The sequence below is a fragment of the Staurois parvus genome, unplaced genomic scaffold (genome assembly GCF_062004578.1).
Source record: "Staurois parvus isolate SC_StPar_1 unplaced genomic scaffold, SC_StPar_1.0 ptg000191l, whole genome shotgun sequence".
Taxonomy (NCBI): domain Eukaryota; kingdom Metazoa; phylum Chordata; class Amphibia; order Anura; family Ranidae; genus Staurois; species Staurois parvus.
Window position 1 is genome coordinate 5,204,775 of NW_028317987.1, and position 23,505 is coordinate 5,228,279.

At 44.0% G+C, this 23,505-nt stretch overlaps 2 protein-coding genes across 2 annotated transcripts in view; both read right to left on the reverse strand.

Annotated features, from left to right (window-relative positions):
- LOC149461908 (uncharacterized) overlaps positions 1-23,505 on the reverse strand; it is a 93,562-nt gene that overhangs the window by 46,158 nt on the left and 23,899 nt on the right. Inside the window, exons 8-13 of the mRNA XM_089677745.1 lie at positions 10,353-10,459; positions 7,725-7,866; positions 7,265-7,272; positions 6,471-6,575; positions 5,726-5,792; positions 4,854-5,557 (exon numbers count right to left, since the gene is read on the reverse strand). Coding sequence (XP_089533871.1) covers positions 4,854-5,557; positions 5,726-5,792; positions 6,471-6,575; positions 7,265-7,272; positions 7,725-7,866; positions 10,353-10,459 — 1,133 coding nt within the window. The remainder of the gene's footprint in view (positions 1-4,853; positions 5,558-5,725; positions 5,793-6,470; positions 6,576-7,264; positions 7,273-7,724; positions 7,867-10,352; positions 10,460-23,505) is intronic.
- LOC149461909 (uncharacterized) lies at positions 10,712-22,294 on the reverse strand. Its single transcript, XM_089677702.1, has 4 exons — positions 22,274-22,294; positions 11,461-11,664; positions 10,777-10,968; positions 10,712-10,735 (listed from the first exon to the last, which is right to left on the reverse strand). The coding sequence occupies exons 1-4, from the start codon at positions 22,292-22,294 to the stop codon at positions 10,712-10,714; spliced, it is 441 nt and encodes a 146-aa protein (XP_089533828.1).

A 23,505-nucleotide genomic window follows, 5' to 3' on the forward strand; every position in this document is an offset into this window, starting at 1 on the left:
AATGGAGATTAGACAGGAATCCCTACAAGCACATGTAACACTTATACATAAGGAAGTGAAGGACGCTACTCAATGTTCCAGTTATAGGCCAATCGCACTTCTAAATGTAGACACGAAGTTATATGCAAAGGTCTTAGCAAATAGGATGAAAGATTTAATGTCAGAATGGATCCAGGGAGATCAGGTTGGTTTTGTATCAGGGAGAGAAGGTAGAGATAATGGAATCAGAACTATGTTGTTGATCCAGAAAGCTAAGAAGGGGAAAACCCCGGCAGTGGTGCTCTCGATCGATGCGGAAAAGGCTTTCGATAGAGTAAATTGGAATTTTATGATGGACACCCTGGAGTTTATGGGGGTAGGTGGTAGAATGAGGGAGTGGATAGGAAAATTGTACAAAGCGCCCTCTGCGGTTATTTTGGTTAATGGTGAAAAATCTGAGCCCATAGGGATGTCAAATGGGACAAGACAGGGATGTCCGTTGTCCCCATTGTTGTATGTGTTATCATTAGAACCCTTGCTGGAAACAATTAGGAAGAACGTAGACATAAAGGGAATACAGATAGGGGAAACTGAACATAAGGTGGCAGCTTTTGCAGACGACCTGTTGTTTTATGTGGGAAATCCTAGGATAACACTCCCGAATTTAATAAAAAGCCTAAAAGATTATGGGGAATTATCAAATTTAAAAATCAACCCAACAAAAACTGAGATCTTAAATGTAAATCTTCCAAATAGTGAGAAAGAAAAGATAAAAAAAAATGCCCTTTTATATGGAGAGATAGAGAGATAAAATATTTAGGGGTTAAACTTACTGCTTCATATGCAAAATTGTATAAATTAAACTATATTGTTCTTCTAAATGAGATTAAGGAGGAACTGAAGAAACTGGGAGGAGGAACCCCCTCCTGGATAGGACGTATAAATCTGATAAAAATGATAATTGTACCCAAAGTTTTGTATAAATTTCAGATGATCCCAATTAGACTCCCAGAGGCCTTTTTTAAAGAAATTAAAAAGATGATAAAATTTATATGGAAAAATAAAAAATCTAGAATATCCTATGATGTGATGAGTAGAAGTAAAGAGAGGGGGGGATTGGGAGTGTCAGATTTCAAGAGATACTATAATGCTGTAGTCCTAACTAGAATTTATGATTGGACACACAATATAGAGGGGAAAAGGTGGGTTAAGATAGAGAACGATCTGAGTGGAGTTGATTTGAGTAGAAACATATGGGCACCCGCACAATACAGAGGTTTAAAAGATACCACGAGTGTATATACACTTAGTGTTTTAAAGGTTTGGGATAATTTACATAAGTGTATGAAATGGGATTTTAACTCACAATTAATGTCACTAAGGAATATGGAGTATTTTCCACCAGGTATAGAGGGGAGTATGGGAAAATGGATTAAAAAGGAAGACATTCAACTAAGGGATATTATGGATGGACAGAAATTGAATACATTGAAGGATTTAAAGAAAGGTGGAGGGGAACTTTTTATTAAGATTGATGAGTGGAAATATCACCAATTAAAACACTTTGTTGAGGGTCTTCCGAAACCCATGAGAGGGAGAAAGGAGTGGAATTTGTTTGAGAGGTTGTTGGAATCACGGGGAGATGGAAAACGGGGTACGGCAAAAATTTAAAGGATTCTCACAGAGTTAAGCACGGAAGCAAAACCAATGTACATAGAAAAATGGGAAAAGGATTTGGGGATAGAGATATATGAGGATAAACAGAGGAAAATATATAGACTTACACACAAAAACATTAGTATGAGAGAGGTGGAGGTAAATTATAAGTGTTTGGTAAGATGGCACATCACACCGACTGTTGAACATAAAATGGGTGTAGAGAGAACACAAGAGTGCTGGCGGGGGTGTGGAAAGATTGGTACGTGGTTTCATATATGGTGGGAGTGCCCAATGATCCAAAGCTTTTGGGAGACAACGGTCAACCTAATAAAGAAAATCTCAGGGATAAAGATAGGATTAGATCCAGAAGTGTGTTTATTACATAAAACAGAGTTACCAGTGAATAAATACAAAGACTTGGGTATATGGTACTATGTAAATGCAGCAAAGGGTTTGATACCTAAGTTCTGGCATAGCTCAGAGGTGCCGAGAGAAAAGGATTGGGTAGAGAGAGTAAATCAGATTATTAGGATGGAGAAATTGTACTATATCCAAGAAGACAAGATGGAGATATATAATAGGAGATGGGGAAATGGGAAGATTTTGTACATCAAATGAATATATGTGAAGCACTGGGAAATGATAAGAGAAGTTTCTTGATTTTATAGGGAAGGATGTAAGAGAGTAATGCAGAGTGGGAGGGGGGAGGGACGTGGTAGGGTGTAGGGGTGGAGGGAAGGGATATAAAAAGGGGGAAATAGAAGGAGATAGGATTAAGAATTGTATATATTATATGAGATTGTTGAAGAAATATATTGTTATGTTCTTCTTTCCTTTTTTTTATATGTATGTATAAATATGAAAAATTAATAAATATTTGAATTAAAAAAAAAAAGAAAGAATGGAGGTGAAGAGTGATGGCACATCAGGCACTATTGGGGCTATTGGAACCACCAAATTATTTATGGCCCTCAGATCTTGTACAAACCTGTAAGAGCCATCCGGCTTCTTAACAGGATTGATAGGTGTGTTGTAAGGAGAAACCGTTTCTTCTAAAATACCTGTCTCTAAAAATCTTTCCACTAGAGGAGCAATCCCTTCCTCCTTCTCTGGCAACAATTTGTATTGCCTCTGTTTGTAGGGCAATGCCCCTTCCTTGAGTGTGACTGTGTATGGTGTACATGAAATCAATCCTACATCCATAAAATTTGTGGCCCAGACTGGATGTGTATCAGGAGGGGGTGTAATGTGTGAGGGATGACTCTCATCATTGAAATAGGTGGGTATAATGGGTACTTTGGAGGATCTGACAACAATACCTCCTTCTGATGTTACTCTCAGAGAAATCCCTAAAATTCCCATAAAATCTCTCCCTCTCTCGGGAATGGGTCTGTACTTCCCATGGCTTCTGTCCAGCCTGCCATACAATCCACCCAGGGATTGATTAAATAATCCATTCCACAAACTCTAGTAACATAATCCTTACAATTTTCTCTTTTCTGGGGGACCTGGTGGGTAACTACCTCCCTGACCCATATTTAGACAGTGGGTAAGATTATCTATCTTACCTTTTTATAATCTTATTTCATTCCACACAACAAATTAACTTATACTTCTACGCAACAGAAAGAAAAAGATAAACAAGAATCTGCTCCACAGACTTAACCTTTTGATAACTTCCCAAAAGTTATCTCTTCACTGTTCTACCTGTTAGGAATGGGCTCAGCGCAGGTGGTGCTGGGGCTCACCTGCCTTGTGGGCTGCAGTACCAGTGCTGGCCAGCGGGTGCTCTCAGCAGCCAGAATCTCACTTCTGCAATCAAGCCATCACCTGAGACTGATTGCAGGAGGTGTATTTAAGCAATGGCCAGGCCTGCAGTCAGTGCCTTGGTGTTTGTTCCCATGAGCCCCTGTACCTGCATCCTGCCTGATCGTGACTCTGCTAGAACTCTGCCTGCACAGACCCCGGATATTCCTGACCACTCTCCTGCCTGCTCCTAGGTACCTTGTCTGCCCGATAGTTACCGACCCTGCCTGACTGCGTTTGTGTTCCCGCACATATTGTTATTTATTGAAGGTTTGGTTTTTGCACTGTGTACTGTATAATCTTAATAAATTATATTGTTTTACACCATATTTGAACCCTGCGTTTCCCTGTGTCAGTCCACACATCTCTGGTCATACCCGCATCCCTAACACTACCAAAGAACAATCTGTGACTTACCAAAAACACTCTTTTTTTATATATATATATAGTGCACTATATTGTAACTCTACCAAAAAGTTAAGTCTTCTTACCAAAAGCAGCTACAGGTTATCACGGGTCTATATAGACAATACAGAATGATTCAAGACCTTCCCTCAACACAGGGCAAGAAAGAGCTTTTAGTCATAAAAAGACAAAAGGTTTACTTACCAAGTGAGGTGGGTGGTCATCCCGGGCCGAGCCCCCAGCTGAAAGGATTTTCTTTATCCCCTCAGAGTCCCCAGGTCTGTGGAGAGATTCCTGGTTTATCAGCAGAATTCTGGGAACACCCCTTGAACACGGAAATAACGGCAGCTTATGTTCAGAGATGTTAAAAGTTTATTAGACATTACTAAGATTATATAGGATACAGATAATAATAAGGGGGGGGGGGAGCGAGTTCTAAAACTGTAATTGTAAGTTTCCATCATGAGCTGACTACATGAAACATGACATATACATTTCTTGGTATAAACTGTTTTTGCTAGCTTTCTGAGAAATAGCCGGGCAAAGAAAACTTCAGGGTCATGTTGTCTTTTGTTGATACATCCTTCAGCAAACTAAAACAGTTCCATTAAACTTCTAATATATCTGCAAAAATCTAACTTAATACTTAAAAAGGCGTACATCTACAAAATGGAGGTTATTTAGATCCTTTCAGGTAGAACTCCATTTTTATTCTTCTCCTGCCATCAATGGCCAACCCGGTCCCACACTTCATCTATGTCTTTGGGGACCTCTGATCTCCTTTAAACTGTTTCTTCCATGATGAAGATCAGCCATGGAGTATATCTGAGGTGTATATCAAGGTGTGCTTCTTCCCCACATGAGAGCTGGGATGTCCAGCAACATTCATCTAGAAGACATTTCCCGCACTCAAGGCACTAATACACCTCCAGGGTTGTGTGAGACCCCTGCTGTGCTGGAAGACAGGACTTCAGTGAGGAACATTTCCCTCACTCAGGACAGGAAAGTGGCTTCTCCCCTGTGTGAGTTCTCTGATGTCTGCAAAGATCGGACTTCTGTAAAAAACATTTCCCGCACACAGGACAGGAAAACGGCTTCTCCCCCTTGTGAGATCTCTGATGTCTGGAAAGACTGCACTTATGTGAAAAACATTTCCCACACTCAGGACAGAAATATGGTTTCTCCCCCGTGTGAGATCTCTGATGTCTGGAAAGATCAGACTTCTCTAAAAAACATTTTCCGCACTTAGAACAGGAATACGGCTTCTCCCCCGTGTGAGATCTCTGATGTTTGTGAAGAACGTACATATGTGCAAAACATTTCCCACACTTAGGACAGGAATACAGCTTCTCTCCTGTGTGAGTTCTCTGATGTGTGTAAAGATTAGAGTTGTCTGAAAAACATTTTCCGCATTCAGGACAGGAATATGGCTTCTCCCCCGTGTGAGATCTCTGATGCCTGGAAAGATAGGACCTCACTGAAAAACATTTTCCGCATTTAGAACAGGAATACGGCTTCTCCCCCGTGTGAGATCTCTGATGTGTGTGAAGACTAGACTTTTCTGAAAAACATTTCCCACACTCAGGACAGGAAAAGGGCTTCTCCCCCGTGTGAGATCTCTGATGTTTGTGAAGACTAGACTTTTCTGAAAAACATTTCCCACACTCAGGACAGGAATACGGCTTCTCCCCTGTGTGAGATCTCTGATGTGTGTAAAGATGGGACTTGTCTGAAAACCATTTCCCGCACTCAGGACAGGAATACGGCTTTTCCCCTGTGTGAGATCTCTGATGTTTGTAAAGATTGGACTTGTCTGAAAAACATTTTCCACACTCAGGACAGGAATACGGCTTCTCCCCCGTGTGAGATCTTTTATGCCTATTAAGATGTTTTTTAGAACTGAAACATTTCCCACAATCAGGACAGGAATAAGGTTTCTCCCCCTTGTGCGATCTCTGATGTGTGTAAAGACTGGACTTGTCTGAAAACCATTTCCCGCACTCAGGACAGGAATACGTATTCTCCCCTGTGTGAGATCTCTGATGTTTGTTAAGAATGGACTTGACTGAAAAACATTTCCCGCACTCAGGACAGGAATATGGCTTCTCCCCTGTGTGAGATCTTTTATGCAGGTAAAGATAGGACTTCTGTGAAAAACATTTCTCGCACTCAGGACAAGAATATGGCTTCTCCCCTGTATGACATCTTTTATGAAGGTAAAGACTGGAGTTATGTGAAAAACATTTCCCGCACTCAGGACAGGAATATGGCTTCTCCCCTGTGTGAGTTCTTTTATGCACATTAAGCTCTGGTTTACGCCGGAAACCCTTCCCGCACTCAGGACAGGAATACGGCTTCTCTCCTGTGTGAGATCTTTTATGCACATTAAGATTGGATTTTGAATGGAAACATTTCCCGCACTCAGGACAGGAATACGGCTTCTCTCCTGTGTGAGATCTTTTATGCACATTAAGATTGGATTTAGAATGGAAACATTTCCCGCACTCAGTACAGGACAGCCTCTTCCCTGCTGGAAGGCCGGCATGGTCCCGCACAGTCTGAGGTTCCTCAGGATACGAGGAATCCGATGGTCCATCTACACTGAGTGGTGCCGGATGGACATTGGAGGGAGCCGGGTTTTCTCCTGGACTATACTGTGTGATGTCCTCATCTTCTACTTTCCAGTCTGGAGACAAAGTGAGACAATCCTCGGAGGTTTTCCTCATCTCCCGGCCATGGACTAAAATACAAAGACAAAGAGGATTACTAGACAGGAGCTGATTGGTTACCCCAAACCAGGACTGGCTGAGCCCCACCAGAGGTCAGAGAGTGAGGATGGGGGGAGAACAACCAAGATGAAGACTGGACTGATCCTGAAGACCACCATCATTGGGGTATTGACTCCTCCCTCATTATCACTTTCTGTTTAAGGGTCCAAAGTTGGAGGATGTTATCACATTATTATCACCATGTAAAAGTCTGTGCTCCAATCCCAGCATCCGATATAAAATGTCCAGCTGGGAGGAAATGGGGGGAACAAAGGAGAATCCATATTATGTGTATATATAGCAGTGGGGGGAGAGGGAGAGCAGAAGTCAGGAGTATGTAATGTACAACATAGAGTATATAGTGCAGGGGTCAGGAGTATGTAATGTACAACATAGAGTATATAGTGCAGGGGTCAGGAGTATGTAATGTACAACATAGAGTATATAGTGCAGGGGTCAGGAGTATGTAATGTACAACATAGAGTATATAGTGCATGGGTCAAGTTGTAATATAAATTATATAGTGCATAGCACCCTCCTAGACAGGTTTCCAGATAGCCTAGGCACCTTTAGTCCTTTTTGGTTCCCCTCTAATCAGTGATTGAATGTTTTGGACTGTTCTAGGCTTCACTGGCTTCAGGTTCAACTGCTTCCCCTGCCTTCTAATGACAAGTTGCAGAGATCCCACACCGCTGCCTCCCATCTCCTGAGACTGCACTCAGTGACTTGGGTCTGAGACACTACAGACATATCCCTCCACCCGGCACAGGTGACAAATACTGGGAGAATTGCTATGTCACCACCATGAGGAATAAGATCATAAGAACATGTCCAGGTGCCTAGGTCTAGTAACACTTATGGTGAAAATGAACATTTTGCTGCCAGCTGAACCCCAGAACCTCCATAAATCCAGTCTAGATACATAAATTGTGTCTGCAGCACAGAGAAGGAAGATTATCCGAGAGAAATCCAGGAATACAGGACGGGGAACACAGCTCAGGAAAGTGACCAGGGGATTACAGGCTGATATCACCCAGTCCCCGCCCTACTCTGGACCAATCAGTGAGCAGTATGGGTGGAGGAATGGATTTAGTGTTCATGACCCACCTGTGCTGATCTCTGTAGGAGTGTCCTCCTCTATAAATGTCCCCGTTATTCCATCCTCCTCCATAGACTGCTGATCATCCCTCACATACGCCTCTTCTTCTTCTGCTTTCACCTCAAATTCTATATCGATTGGATCTCCACTCTAAATCAAGGAAATGAGAGAAAATATCATCTGTAAAATGTAAGATTTATGATTGTGACATCACACACAAAATCCACACATTGTCTCCCTTCACAGAAGCAGATCACATGTGATATGTGGGTACATTTCCCCTAAATACCGCATGCCATCCTGAAACTGTCCATTTCCTATCCCGTGTTGCGGTATTGACCACAAACACTGAACACGCTCAGTAAATACCGCATGAACAGGTGTTACATTCACAGAAGGAAATAAAGAATGAAATGCATGCGGTCATTAATTAGTGGTGGAGACATGCGGCATTCAGGAAATGTGTACTGCTTGGTAAAGAGTGGGCGGCCGCTGGCATCCTTAACAACCAGTAAACAACATGGTTGTTAGGGAGCGAGCGGCCACCACGTCCTAACCAACCGATAAATCTAAAAAAAAAGATTTACCGGCAACAAAATATTAAGAAAATGGCGTGGGGTCCCCCCCGGGTCTGGTATGGATTTTGAGGGGAACCCCTTGTCAAAATGAAAGAAATACATACCAGACCCCTATCTGAGCATGCTGCTCAGCAGGTCAGGAAAGGGGCCAAGCAAGTGACCTCCCTCCTGAAACATACCAGGCCACATGCCCTTAATATGGAGTGGATGTTCTGGGGCAGGGGGGGCTTTGCTCCCCCAGAGCACCTTGTCCATGTTGACGAGGACAAGGGACTCTTCCCCACAACCCAGGCTAGTGGCTGTGGAGGTTTGCAGGAAGAGTACTTACAAAATATAACAAGGGGGCCCTCAGATCCCTCACCCCATGTGAATGAGTATGGGGTACATGGTACCCCAAATTATTCACCCCAAAAAAGTATTCTGTTAAAAAGACAGCAGGCAGTTTTTGACAAGTCCTTTATTAAAAAAGCAAAACTAAAGCAAAATGTCCCCCCGGTGTAGATCCATCATCAATCACGATGCTCGCTGTCACCGCTGACTCGGAAAGAAAAGCTCCGCTCCCAATGAAGACTCCCCTCTGTCTGACAGCTCTGCTGCCTCCTGCCACTAAATATATTAAGGGACGGTGCCACTCGGTGATGTCACTGACCGGGGCATGTTGTATTGGTGATGTCACTGACCGGGGCATGTTGTATTGGTGATGTCACTGACCGGGGCATGTTGTATTGGTGACGTCACTGACCGGGGCATGTTGTATTGGTGATGTCACTGACCGGGGCATGTTGTATTGGTGACGTCACTGACCGGGGCATGTTGTATTGGTGACGTCACTGACCGGGGCATGTTGTATTGGTGACGTCACTGACCGGGGCATGTTGTATTGGTGACGTCACTGACCGGGGCATGTTGTATTGGTGATGTCACAAGAGGGCAAGGCCACCCAGTGACATCACAGGGTGGTAGTGCTCCTTAGTTTATTTAGAAGTGGGAGGCGGCGGAGCTGTCAGATGTCAGGAGGGGAGCTTTGTTTTTTATTTGAGTCAGCGATGACAGCGAGTATTGTGATTGGATCATCGATGGATCTACATCAGGGGGATATTGTTCTTTATTTTTGTTTTGTCAAAAATTACTTCCAGTGTTTTTTTACACTACACTATTTGGTGAATGAATAGGAGTACTATGTACTCTATACTCATTCACATTGTGGGGGGCTGGGATCTGGGGGCCTCCTTGTTAAAAGTGGCTTCCAGATTCCAATAAGCCCCCCACAACCACTGCCCAGGGTTGTGGGGAAGGGACCCTTGTCCCCATCGACATGGGGACAAGGTGCTTTTGGGAGGATAGAGCGCCCCTGCCCTGAAGCACCCACCCAATGTTGAGGATATGTGGCCTGTTATGGTTCAGGAGGAAGGTGGGCACTCACTAAGGGTCTGGTATTGATTTTAGTGGGGAAACCACACTTTTTGTATTATTTTGGCATCGGGGTTCCCCTCAAAATCCATCCCAGACCTGTCACAGCTGTCAGCGGGGAACTTGGTGGCCGTCCGCTCCTTGTTTACTGGTTGTTGGGGACACTGGCGGCTGCCCTCTCCTTAACAACAAGCTATTTACAAGTGTTGCTATGGACACCAGTGGTAAATTCCCCGCAGGATTCACTACTAAAAAACAGAATGCAGCATCTTACTACATACTGGGATACGGGAAGATACCGCTTTGTGATTGGAGCCCATAGTCTCTACAAGTCCATGTTCTAGATTCCCCATCCCCCCAACCTTGTAATAGTGAGGGATGGTGTGATCTTCCTGTGTGGAATCCCGGGAATACAGAGGACGGGGACATCTCTCTGGTGGGTTCCTGGTATTAGGTGGCTCCATCATATCCTTGTGTCCTTCTGAAAACTCCTCCATCACTTCATACTCCTCATCCTCCTCTTTATACTCTTCTTTAACATCAATATTCTCATCCCCGAGGATTCCACTCTGAAAGATATAATAAAACATTCATTGTAACAAACATGCTGTGTATAAATCACAACTACCAATAATTGTCATCATCTACCTGATGATGGTGAGGGATGGTGTGACCTTCCTGTGTGGAATCCCGGGAATACAGAGGACGGGGACATCTCTCTGGTGGGTTCCCATGACTGGATCCATCTGTAGGAAACACACACACTGACTGAATCCATTGTTTCTATGTGTTTATCAGATGATGGGGGATCTAGGTGGATCCTCCGTACTGCTCTCTCCTTTACAATAAAGTCTCCTCTTACCCGGTGATGTGAGGGGCGGCTGATTGTCCATCATGACGTCCTTGTAGAGGTCCTTGTGTCCTTCTAAATACTCCCACTCCTCCATGGAGAAATAGACAGTGACACCCTGACACCTTATAGGAACCTGACACACACAATGATACAGTCACCATCCAGACACATCCCTTGTCTGTTACTGGAGAATGTCCCAGAATTCCCGGCACCGCTCACCTCTCCTGTCAGCAGCTCCATCATCTTCTTGGTGACTTCTAGAATCTTCTGTGTCTTCTGTCTTGTAGGGATCAGGGATGGAGGTGGGGGGATGGTGATGGAATTCTGGATTCTCGAGGATCTTGTGGTCATACGATGAGATCTCCTTCTGGTGTCATTGTCGGTAGATTTCTTCATGACTCCTGTACAGTTCTGTGTGATACAAAGATAAATCTCACTCTCCCATAATCCCTCACTTCTATGGTCAGCTCTAGATTTATTCTCCAGCGATTGGCCACAATGTGCCGACTCAGCAAAGGACAGACATCTCCATCCAATGATATGATGACAATGGGGTCAGATTTATAGCTCCTTCTAGAAGTCATATAATAGAGTCACTAATGGTTTACTAGTAAGGCTCACTGACCCACCAGGAAATGTCACCCATGGATTTAGTGGTCAGTGGGCGTGGCATGCTGGTAATCATGGGTCTCCCTGATTGGACTAAAGCTGAGATTGTTCTCTTCTATAACCAATGCCGCCATCTTGTGCTATAACCAAATCTCATAGAGTCCGGACACTTTATGTATTCATAGTACTTGTGTGGATGTCGTTATTGATTACAGAACATCAGAAGACTTCAAGTGACTCTGAATACCTCCCAGTGTACAGCCCAGTCAGATTTAACCCCTTCATTACACTCACCTCTCCAGTCAGCAGGCTGAGGATCTCCAGGGTGAGCTTCAATATCGTCTCATTCCGGGGAAATTCCTTCCTTACAATCTTCACAAAACCCAAAGTCTGCTGATTGTCCATCATGACGTCCTTGTAGAGATCCTTGTGTCCTTCTAAATACTCCCACTCCTCCATGGAGAAATAGACAGTGACACCCTGACACCTTATAGGAACCTGACACACACAATGATACAGTCACCATCCAGACACATCCCTTGTCTGTTACTGGAGAATGTCCCAGAATTCCCGGCACCGCTCACCTCTCCTGTCAGCAGATGGACCATCATGGTGGTCAGTTCCAGAATCTTCTGCTCTTTCTCCCTCTCAGGTATCAGAGAATGAGATGGAGGCACCATGGTGAGGCTCTGGGTTCTGCTCCATCCTCCTGAGATTGGCTCCCCACTAGACTTCTTCTTTACAACATAATCCTACAGATCAGGAGACAAATAAAACAATATCAACCACCTGACATCATCTAAATGTGTGCAAAAATAAAATGGTCTATTGACCAGAATAGACAAGAGTGATGTCATGTGACCTCCCAGAATCCTCCTCACCTCTCCGGTCAGGTCTGTGTTTTATTAATAGAGATGAGAGTGATGTCATGTGACCTCCCAGAATCCTCCTCACCTCTCCAGTCAGGTCTGTTTTATTAATAGAGATAAGAGCGATGTCATGTGACCTCCCAGAATCCTCCTCACCTCTCCGGTCAGCAGGTAGATGATCTCCAGGGTGAGGTTTAGTATCTTCTCAGTCATGTGACTCCGGTCCTCCTCCATCCTCATTGGTGCCATCATGTGATCTATACAGGTCTCCTTGTAGACGGATAACTTTGGGAAATGAAAGTAAGAATGATTTGGATGGTATTGGTCACACAATAATAGGATGTGGATGTGAGGGGGGAATAGGAGGGTTGATGGACATTGAAGAACTACTCCCCCCATGGGAAGACATTTTGTTTGGACTGTTTAGTGTTTACTACAATTTTGAGGTCCGGGGCCCCTTTTCTCTGTTGGGTTTGTTTGGTCTCTGAACTGGTTTTGATGAGTATTAGATCTGCAGACAAGGAATGATAAATCTGATCCTTCCTATGACTAGTTTGCTCTGAGGCAGTGCTGTGAGGTCAATGTCGGCTCATCATGCAGGGATGGTCACTTTACATCACCCGACGCCCGGGATATGTAGTTCTGGGGGCCGGGCAAGTATTGTGTTTAATCTTTATCCCTGCTGAGGGCAAGCCACAGGGCTCTCCTTTCAGGTGCCAGCCTCTGCCACCCCGTGTGTGTGAACCTCTCCTGTACCTACTTTGCTTCCCCGGCTCTGCTTGCCCATCTGTGGGCCCGGGTCAGCAGGTGTTGGAGGGTAGAGGGGACGGAGGAGAGCGGACACATTCACTCCCTTCTTGTCCTGACCCAGAAGTGACGTTATGACAGATTTCCCGACCATCGAGGACGGCAAAGAATGTAATGCGGTGCGATGTGCGCTACATTACATCCAATGGAGTACAGGGGAGACATTGGGGGTCTTTTAGACCCTGGATGTCTCAATAAAGAGAACCTGTCATCAAACGTCATCTCATAGAGGACTTTGTCCCCTTAAGTAAAAATGTTTTTTTTAAATGCAAAGAATTAAAGTTATAACCAAGTACATAACTCCTCCCTTTAAAAAATTTTAAGGCCCCCCCCTCCCCCACATATATGCACACCCAAACCTAAGAGCACACGCTGGAGCGCCTACACGTGATAACATTGATTGTGATACACGTTACATATCGCCGGTCACACCAGAAAGAGAGCGATAATTCTAGGAGCAGACCTCCTCCGTACTCTATACTGATGACCTAGAAGGGGCTATAAATGTGTCACCTATAGATAATACCGGGGACTAAAGGTTGTCACCATTTCAGCACACACAACTTAAGGTTTGACATGTTGGATATCTATTTACTTGCTGCAACCTCGGCTTTTATATTTTTACACATAAATGGGTCATTTATTGCTTTTTATGCCCTAAAATCAGCTTAAGAGTATTTTTTACTGACATTTGGCATTTCATAGACTTTGTGATAATATTTTGTGACATAAAAAATTAGAACTGACGCTATTTTATTCTCTAAAGTCTCTACTTTCAGAAAATCGATATTTTGGGGGTTTTGTGTCAACTTCAGGATAAAATGATTTTTTAAACGTGCAAAAATGCAAAAATGGCTCTGGGAGTGAAAGGGAGAAAAGATAAGCCGGACACTCCCCTTTCCTGAGGAGCAGCCAATCGGTTCTCATTACACTGCAAGGAATCTCCCCTCCCTGCTAGTCCCCGGGTGCGGTGCTGGAGACAGGCAGGGGAGGGGAGGAGGAGATAAACAGCGCAATGTTACACATATTAAATGTTTTAGTCGCTATAAAGCTCCTTTCATTTTTGAAACCCCACATAATCCTAAAAGCGCCTCAGATTTATATACATTTTTTGTTGAAAAGGAATATTTTCTTCCTCCTGAGCAGCAATGTAAGGGGCTCTATGCTCCATACTCCTGACCCCGGCACTCCATCATTGTGTTGGCTGCATAGTGTAATGATTGCCCATTGGCTGCCTGTGTAGTGTCATCATTGTCCTTTGTAGGCCATGTATGGTCAGGATGGTCCTTGTCTTGTCTATTTATTGTCAGTGCTGTTTGTTTAGAGGACCATATTACTAGAATTTATCTCCACAATGAGGAGAATGTTCCGGCCCCGGAAGTGGGGGAATGTTCTGCCCCTGAAGGGGTTAATCTGGGTTCCCACACTATATATGTGTGTATCATCATCTGCTGGAGATAAAAGACATCACAGTGACTGTAAGGAATGGACTTGCCAGTAATGGTGGGACTCACCTGCCTTGTGGGCTGCAGTACCAGGGCTGGCCAGCGGGTGCTCCCGGCAATCAGAGACTCAACCTTGCATCCAGCCAAACACCTGAAGCTGATTACGGAGGTGTATTTAAGGGATGGCCAGACCTGCAGTCTCTGCCTTGGTGTGTGGTTTTCCTGGGCCCTGTATCTTGTTACCTGCATCCCTGTTCCTGTCTGACTAATTCGTTGCTGACCCTGCCTGATTCCGGACCTCTGCTGACTTCTCCTGTTTCATCCCTGGCTTGTGACCCCGACCATTCTCTGCCTGACCCCCTATTCCTACCTGCCCGATTGTTATTGACCCGGGCTGCCTGACGACGCTTGCATTGTAAGTACTGTTATCTGTGGGTGGTTTGGTTTGGTTCGTTTGCACTGTGTTATGTTTTAGTATTGCACTGCGTTTATGTTTGTATTGTTAGTCTTTAATAAATTATATTGTTTATAACTTATCTGAAGCCTGCGTTAGTCACATACCTCTGGTCACACCCCGGAGCCCTGACAGTGACTATGGAGGAAGAGGACGGACGTGACTATGGAGGAAGAGGACGGACGTGACTATGGGGGAAGAGGACGGACGTGACTATGGGGGAAGAGGACGGACGTGACTATGGGGGAAGAGGACGGACGTGACTATGGGGGAAGAGGACGGACGTGACTATGGAGGAAGAGGACGGACGTGACTATGGAGGAAGAGGACGGACGTGACTATGGAGGAAGAGGACGGACGTGACTATGGAGGAAGAGGACGGACGTGACGGTGAGGTTACTGGGTGTAAATAGGAAATAACATCTTATTACCTCCTCTGCTGCCACGTCCACCAATGTCTCTGATCTGCTTCCTCCCCACTCACCTCTCGGAATGGCCTGTCTACCTGACATCACTTCCTGTCTGTACCTGACATCACTTCCTATCTGTATCCCATAGAGAAGTCCTGTCTGGAGAGAAATGAGGTCACCATCTTGTGGAGTTCAGAGGAACTGCAGCCCCGAGAAACATCCCCTAATAACCATTCCAGCATTGTATCTACCTTACAGAGATACCAGGGAAGATCAAAAAGAACTAAAAAAAGTAAGAAACAATAAACCTAACTCTTATGCAACCAACTGTTTAAATAATATATTTTACTACAGATAGAAAAGTCTTAAAGACACAGAACACAAGATAAAAACAAAATACATAATAAAACAGAGATCTCCAAAACAGATCTTTTTGGGTAAAAAAAATGCAAAAATACATCCTAAAGTATAAGAATATCTATCAATCCACTCATAATGAAGATGTTAGACATAAATGACAAGGATGTAATGGTCACAGAGGAATGGTGGTGGAGATCTCTCAAAGTAAGAACACTTCCTTGAATGGTTCTATAAATAAAGAATGAATCCTGGAGGGAATAAAGCTGTAAAGCAATAAATAATATATAAACTGGGCCATCCACTTCATCCATAAAGACATTGTGATTGAAGATCTTCTAGATCACATAGAAGGAGGACTCATCCATGATTTCATACATTTGTTTGGAAGGATAGAACAATCCTCAGAAGGGAACATGTAGGATGACAGGAAAGGCTCCTGACTGGTGAGATCCTCCAAACATAATGATGACATCCATGAACTGGAGCGAGCTCGTTGGGGTGATAAAGCCAATCTGGAAACACTGTGTAGACGTTCTCCAAGAACTCCGCACACTCCAGGTGTGGAGAAAGTCTCCAGGTGGGTTTAGCCTGTCATTTATCATAGGTAGAAATGTCCACACATGGACTTCCACAGGGACCCCCGAGACTACATGTAGAACCTGTACAGTGTCCCCTGTAATGAACTGCTTCCCACCAGGCCTATAGCAGAATGACAGCTGAGCGGGATCTTTCCCATCCTGGGAGGACATCATATGAAGTCCTCCAAGTCTAGTGGCTCTGCTATATCTTGATATGTCACCTGCTGTGTCCACCAAATGACAGATCATTTTATCTGGCCAGCCCAGTACCATGTGATTGCTATGACCAATCACAGTGATCATATGACAGTTGTACACAATGAATGGCTTTCATTCATAGCCATTCATTGTGTACTATTGTGATGATCTCTGTGATTTGTCTCTGGCTCACTACCTCTACTGGAAATGTATTCCAAGCATCAACTACTCTTTCAGTAAAATAATACTTTCTGAGATTAGTTGTGAACTTTCCTCCAGTTAGTTGGAGGTCATGTCCCGTGTTCTTCATTTTGGTTTTATATTGAAAATCCTGTCCTCCTGAACCCTATTCACTCCCTTGTTGTATGTAAAGGTTTCAGTCATGTCTCCCCTTTCCCTTCTCTCCTCCAGACTGGACATGTTACGTTCCTGAAGTCTCTCCTGATATCACTATTTGTATTCCCCGTCTCTGGACTCGTTCTATCTTATCACCTTTATGTAAGCGAGGTCTCCAGAACTGGACACAGTATTCTAAATGAGGTTGCTGGTGACCCCTCTAGTGATAGATCTATATAGAGGAATCAGGACCTCCTTCCTCCTGCTGGTGACCCCTCTAGTGATATAAAGATCTATAAAGAGGAATCGGGACCTCCTTCCTCCTGCCGGTGACCCTTCTAGTGATAGAAAGATCTATATAGAGGAATCGGGACCTCCTTCCTCCTGCCGGTGACCCCTCTAGTGATATAAAGATCTATATAGAGGAATCGGGACCTCCTTCCTCTCGCCGGTGACCCCTCTAGTGATATAAAGATCTATATAGAGGAATCAGGACCTCCTTCCTCCTGCCGGTGACCCCTCTAGTGATATAAAGATCTATATAGAGGAATCAGGACCTCCTTCCTCTCGCCGGTGACCCCTCTGTAAGGGAATTCCCGTGAGACGGCTGGTGATTAGACGTGCGCATGTGCACAGAAATGTACGATCATGCACGGTGAAGATTGGCTCCAGGTGGACTATTTAAAAGGTGCCTTTGCCTGTGCTGAGTGCTGACTGGTCTTCAGCTGTTCCCTGTTTCCTGCTCGTTCCTGTGTGTGATTTCCTTGTTGCTGACCCGGCTTGTTCCTGACCTGACTCTGATTACTCCCCTGCTTGATACTGGTTCCTGACTTCGGCTCTGCTCCTGACTTTGGCTTGCTTATGATTTGGTACCTTGCTGTCCGCCCATTAATGACCCCGGCTATTCCTATGACATTGCTCCTGTCTCCCATGCCTGCTTCCTGCCTTGCTCTGGTGCACACCTGGTGATCTACCATACCAGCTCTGCATATCACTACTGTGCCTCAATTGGAGGTTCATCAGTCTTCCAAAGTCTCCAACTGCAAGAGCTGCAAACAACACCTGCTGGCGCTCTTGTCCCCCTGGTCCCTAGACACCCTCTGTTCCTCTTCCAGTGGGGTCAGGGCTAGTGACACAAGTAAGGCCGACCTCGTCATTTCAGTCCCCCATCAGGTACATGACAGTACCAGTCAGCCAATGATGGAGTCTGAAAGGGAGGCCTCTGCAATAGGGGACATCTGTCAATCAATCTCTGCCTTGTCTTACATGGTGCAGAGGTTGCAAAAGAATCCTTGAGCACATGGAAAACCAATTACCAACCAAGTCAGATGTCTCAACAGCCATGGGTCCTTCTGCAGTCTCAGACATAACTACCCAGAGAGGGCTCAGCATGATTCATGACCCCTCTAGTGATATAAAGATCTATATAGAGGAATCAGGACCTTCCACCTCCTGCTGGTGACCCCTCAAGTGATATAAAGATCTATATAGAGTAATCGGGACCTCCTTCCTCCTGCTGGTGACCCCTCAAGTGATATAAAGATCTATATAGAGTAATCGGGACCTCCTTCCTCCTGCTGGTGACCCCTCAAGTGATATAAAGATCTATATAGAGGAATCGGGACCTCCTTCCTCCTGCCGGTGACCCCTCTAGTGATATAAAGATCTATCTAGAGGAATCATGATCTCCTTTCTCCTGCCGGTGACCCCTCTAGTGATATTAAGATCTATATAGAGGAATCAGGACCTCCTTCCTCCTGCCGGTGACCCCTCTAGTGATATAAAGATCTATATAGAATGAGGACCTCCTTCCTCCTGCCAGTGACCCCTTTAGTGATATAAAGATCTATATAGAGGAATCGGGACCTTCTTCCTCCTGCCGGTGACCCCTCTAGCAATATAAAGATCTATATAGAGGAATCAGGACCTCCTTCTGTGATGATTGTGTGCAATAGAGGCATAGACGTTGTACATGACAGCCATCTTGTTAGGTTTCAGCCATGTTCCCTTCTGTCCTCCCTCATCCCTTTGTCCATGGAATGCATAGCTACAAGTTGACGGATGTCAACAGGATCTATTATCCTAAATAAAACACAGATAGATCAGCTCCAGGGCTGTAAACCTCTAATTAGTCTGGTTCCAGGGGGTTTGCTGGAAAACCACTTCCCTCTGCCTGGTTGTAAAACAATAACTCAGTCAGTCATGACCTGTTAGGCTATTAGAGCAGAGCGTGCCATAAAATGTACATTCCACAAGAGTAATTTTTCATACAATTTATAAACTTCAGCAGGAACTGGGCACATTAATATGAAGTATATATACAGATAGATCATTTTAATATGAGTCACACAAGACCTTACATTACTATGTTAGTGCCTACAAGAGAGAAGAAGCAGTCTCTTTCCTCCTGGGTGACAAGGGTATGCTATGCTTGGTATCTTTGTGTTCCGAACAGGGGCGGACTGACAACTCATGGGGCCCCTGGGCAATAGGGGATCATGGGGCCCCTGTGTCCTTGCCCAAACTCAAAAAAGCCTATGAAAAAGGTACCAGGGGCATCTCATGGGGCCCCCTACTCACCCCGAGCCCTCGGGCAGTGCCCGAGTTTCCAAATGGTCAGTCCACCCCTGGTTTGGAATATATTTCTAAATATTAATCTGTCAGTTGCTAGGATGCTGCCTGTACCTATTGAAGGTTATTGACCTTGGTATAAAATTGTAAGGGATTTGGTCATAACCTTGGTTACCGCCTAACACCCATCCCCAAACTGCATGATTGGTCATTTGTTCTCAGGAGACACCCCTTTAATATGGTAGAAAAAGACTGACAGCCTGGAGAAGACAGCTCTCATTTAACATCAATCAGAAAACATCTAACAGACTTGAGAGCCAAGGCAATCTTTTTGTTCGGACAATTGGACTCTGCTCAAACCAAGGATATTGCAAGTATTCTGCCTTCTGAACTCCTTTCTTTTATTTCTCTGTTGTTTTATTGCTCTCTTTATATCTTTGTTACATCTTTGTTTGTAAATATTTTTATTGCACCATTTTGACCTTTTTAGTAATAAATCCTATTTTCTGAAAAGTGTTGAACTGTCTCTAAAGCTTTTAATGCAAACTAAAGAATCTCTGACCCTGGAAGAGTGCTCCTGTATGTGATAATCCTCTGAATATCCCTGTCCCTGGAAGAGTGTTCCTGTATATAATAATCCTCTGAATATCCCTGTCCCTGGAAGAGTGTTCCTGTATGTAATAATCCTCTGATATCCCTGTCTGAGGTGACAGTGTGTATTACAGACACTTATACTAATATCATAGTGTTACTGCTAAGATTTGTGAGTTTCCTCCTTCTCTGTAAAAAGGTGGTGGTGGCAGTGTGAAGGGTTAATTGCGTAATTAACCAGTAACAATCGCTCTCAGGCTGCTGGCACATAGATTGTAGTGCCACAAGCTGGAAAATCTTTGTTCAGGGCGCAACTGAGAGTGGCATTGTTACACAAGTGGCAGATCGGCTGGTCCCTCGGTCACGAGTTGGTGAGAAGGGCTGAGGTCGGATGCCGCATTCTGTCATACCTTCCTCCCGCTGGTGACCCCTCTAGTGATGCATCCTAGAATTCTATTTGCTTTCCCCACTGCCTGGCCATGCTGTTTGTTCATTTTGCAATCATCTGAAATAAGTACCCAAAATCCTTTTCTTCTGAAGTGCTGGCCAACACTGTACCCCAATGTTGTACTTTCTCAAGGGATTCTTTTTCCCTAGGTGCATTATTTTAGATTTGAAATATTGAACTGCAATTTCCACTTTTTTACCAATCTTCCTGCAATGCTAAATCCTGTTCCATGTTACAGACACCTCCAGGGATATCCTCCCTATTACACACCTTTGTGTCATCAGCAAAGAGACATCCCCTTACCCAACAACCCTTTAGTTCTATCACTTACATATAGATTACATAGAACAGGTCCCAGTACAGAGCCTTGGGGTACACCACTAGTGACTGCTCTCTGTTCTGAGTGATCCCCATTTACAACCACACTCTGGTATCTCTCCTTTAGCCAACTGCACATCCACTGAACCACCCAAGGGCTAAGTCCTAGCTTGTCCAACTTCTGTATTAGATCGTTATGTGGAACTGTATCACATGCCTTGCTGAAATCAAGATATTCTATGTCCACAGCACCACCCTGGTCCAAAACATTAGTAATATAGTCAAAAAGTCCAATCAGTCGAGTCTGCCATGGTCTGCCCTCAGTAAAGCCATGCTGCTTTGGATCCAGCAAGTTGTGTGTTTTTAGATGATCAATGATCCTTCCTTTCAGGAGTGATTCCATTAACTTGACTACCACCGATGTTAGACTCACTGGCCTGTAATTGCCGGCTTCTACCTTGCTGCCCTTCTTGGATGGAACACACTGTGCACTCCATTACATGAACAACATTGGGAGTGCTGCAATCATCATCTGAACAGGATACACAGGAGTATGAGCCAATCATAGATCAGCAGGTGCCTACAGGTTACCACCCCACAGGGTTATAAGCCAATCATAGATCACCAGGTGCCTACAGGTTACCACCCCACAGGGTTATAAGCCAATTGTAGATCAGCAGGTGCCTACAGGATACCATCCCACAGGGGTATAAGCCAATTGTAGATCAGCAGGTGCCTACAGGTTACCAGTCCAAAGGGTTATGAGCCAATCGTAGATCAGCAGGTGCCTACAGGTTATCACCCCACAGGGTTATGAGCCAATCGTAGATCACCAGGTTGGCAGAACTGTTCTGGGCTCACAGAATGAAACAGGAAGGCTGAACTTATCATCACTACATGGACATGCTGGAAGCCATTTTGTTCTGTATATTCTATTTCATGGTTCCTGAACACAGATTCTAAGAGCATTCCAAGGTGGTTACAGCTTATGTTCCCAGGTTATAAATCTGGGGGGAGGTATGGTGGTATCAGACGGCTACAAGATGAAGACTAGACATGACACCAAGTGGTAAGATAAATGGATGAGTCCATGTCTAGATTGAACAAAGGACACAAGAACTGGTCACAATGATTATTTCCCATGATCCTCTGGAAAGAGTGCATATTATACCTTACATTGTATATGGTGTTATTATTATGTGACAGGAATATCTGATCCAAAAATGTCAATTGTATTATTATTAGTATTACATGAAGTGAATGCTTGCTTACTTATGTCATCCAGGTTTATATTACTATATTCCATTTCCACATACATATATTTATATGAAATGGTTTAACAATGAATACATATTGATATATTGGGGATATTCTGTTTCTAACATTATAAAGTATCAGTTTGAGTTCATTGTATGACAACGTTGTTATGTTACAGAAGACGTGAGATAAGAAGTCTCAGTATAATGACCTCATCTTTTGTAGGATATATAGGTAGATTTTTCTTCTCCAGAATCACTTAATACATTATTTGCAGTGACTTTGGTACAAGTTTGTCTGAAACCAACCCGTCAGGAAAGCCGTTATCTGGTAATATAGTGATGTCCTTACTAGCCAAGGTTAAAGGTCAACCCTTGTCATGTTGCAGAAGACATGTCAGAGGAACCCAAATCCTTCCCAATCCTATACTGCCCCCTATATGCCGATGATGTCAAACAGTAATACCGGAAGTGCATGGGCCGCCATCTTGGTATAGGACCATCACATATCCCAATAGAGATTTCACCCTGCAGTGTCCCAGGTGGACACTTTTAAATGTGAGTTCATTATTATATTATTTTTATAAAGGTATTTTATTGGAAATATTACACTATTTGGAGTGTTCTTTTCTATGATATGGAGCGGAGTTGGAGAGTTTTAAAGAGCTGAGGGTGGTGAGCAGTTTGTACCAGTATACCTGCCCGGGTTACAAGGGGAAAAGCGCAGTATGACCTGGGATGCAGGTCAAACCTGAAGGTGAGGGCAATAGTGTGTCCGGGGTGTATGCACACTGAAGGGTGACACAAGAGCCCTTCATCTGGATGTGAATGAGCAGGAATGTGATCACTGGTTATCACTTGAAGCACCGTGCAGGTAAAGGCACAGATCAATGTCATTTTGGAGGAGTATTGGACGGTGGATTGTGAGCACTGTATATAAAGGACTTCCCACGTTGATGCACATGAAGAACTGTATTATGTGGAAGTGATTGGTATTTAGCACTGGAAATATATGGTTTAGAAGATATATAAATTATATACTAGGACATGGGATATAGGATATAGGTGTCAGGTAACCACGCACATCTATGCACATACGTTTATCACTTCTCACACAAGGTTTTGCACATATTACATTGATTATACTCATTTGTATCTTCTATTTATTTATTTATATGATGGTATGAATACAGTTTGCTGATCATGCACATTTTGCACATGCGTTCAACGCCTCACATTAGGTATTAGTACCACTGCATCTGATTGCTTTTATTTGTGCGCTGCATTTATATTCACTTGCATAGAAGACCCTGTTAACACCCCTATATTGGAGGAAGACTATGCCCAAGAAGAAGACCTCCGATTATTAGTGACATGCAAATTTCAATTCAGTATTAGAGATGGATTACTGATAAGAACATCCAAAAATGGTCTCCAACAATGGGGAGTCCCCACTATATGTAGAGGACTCATGTTACAACATGCTCATGAAGCACCTACAGCAGGTCACCGAGGTGAGAAGATTCCCTACGAATTACTCCGGGATTATGCTTACTGGCCTCATATGTTGAAGAATGTTCAAACCTACTGTCAGGGTTGTCTAGTTTGTGCTCAGTTTCAGCCATCATGTCCAACTTCAGAAGAAGGGTTTCTCATTGTCATGGTCCAATTTGCAGATTGATTTTATTGGTCCTGTCA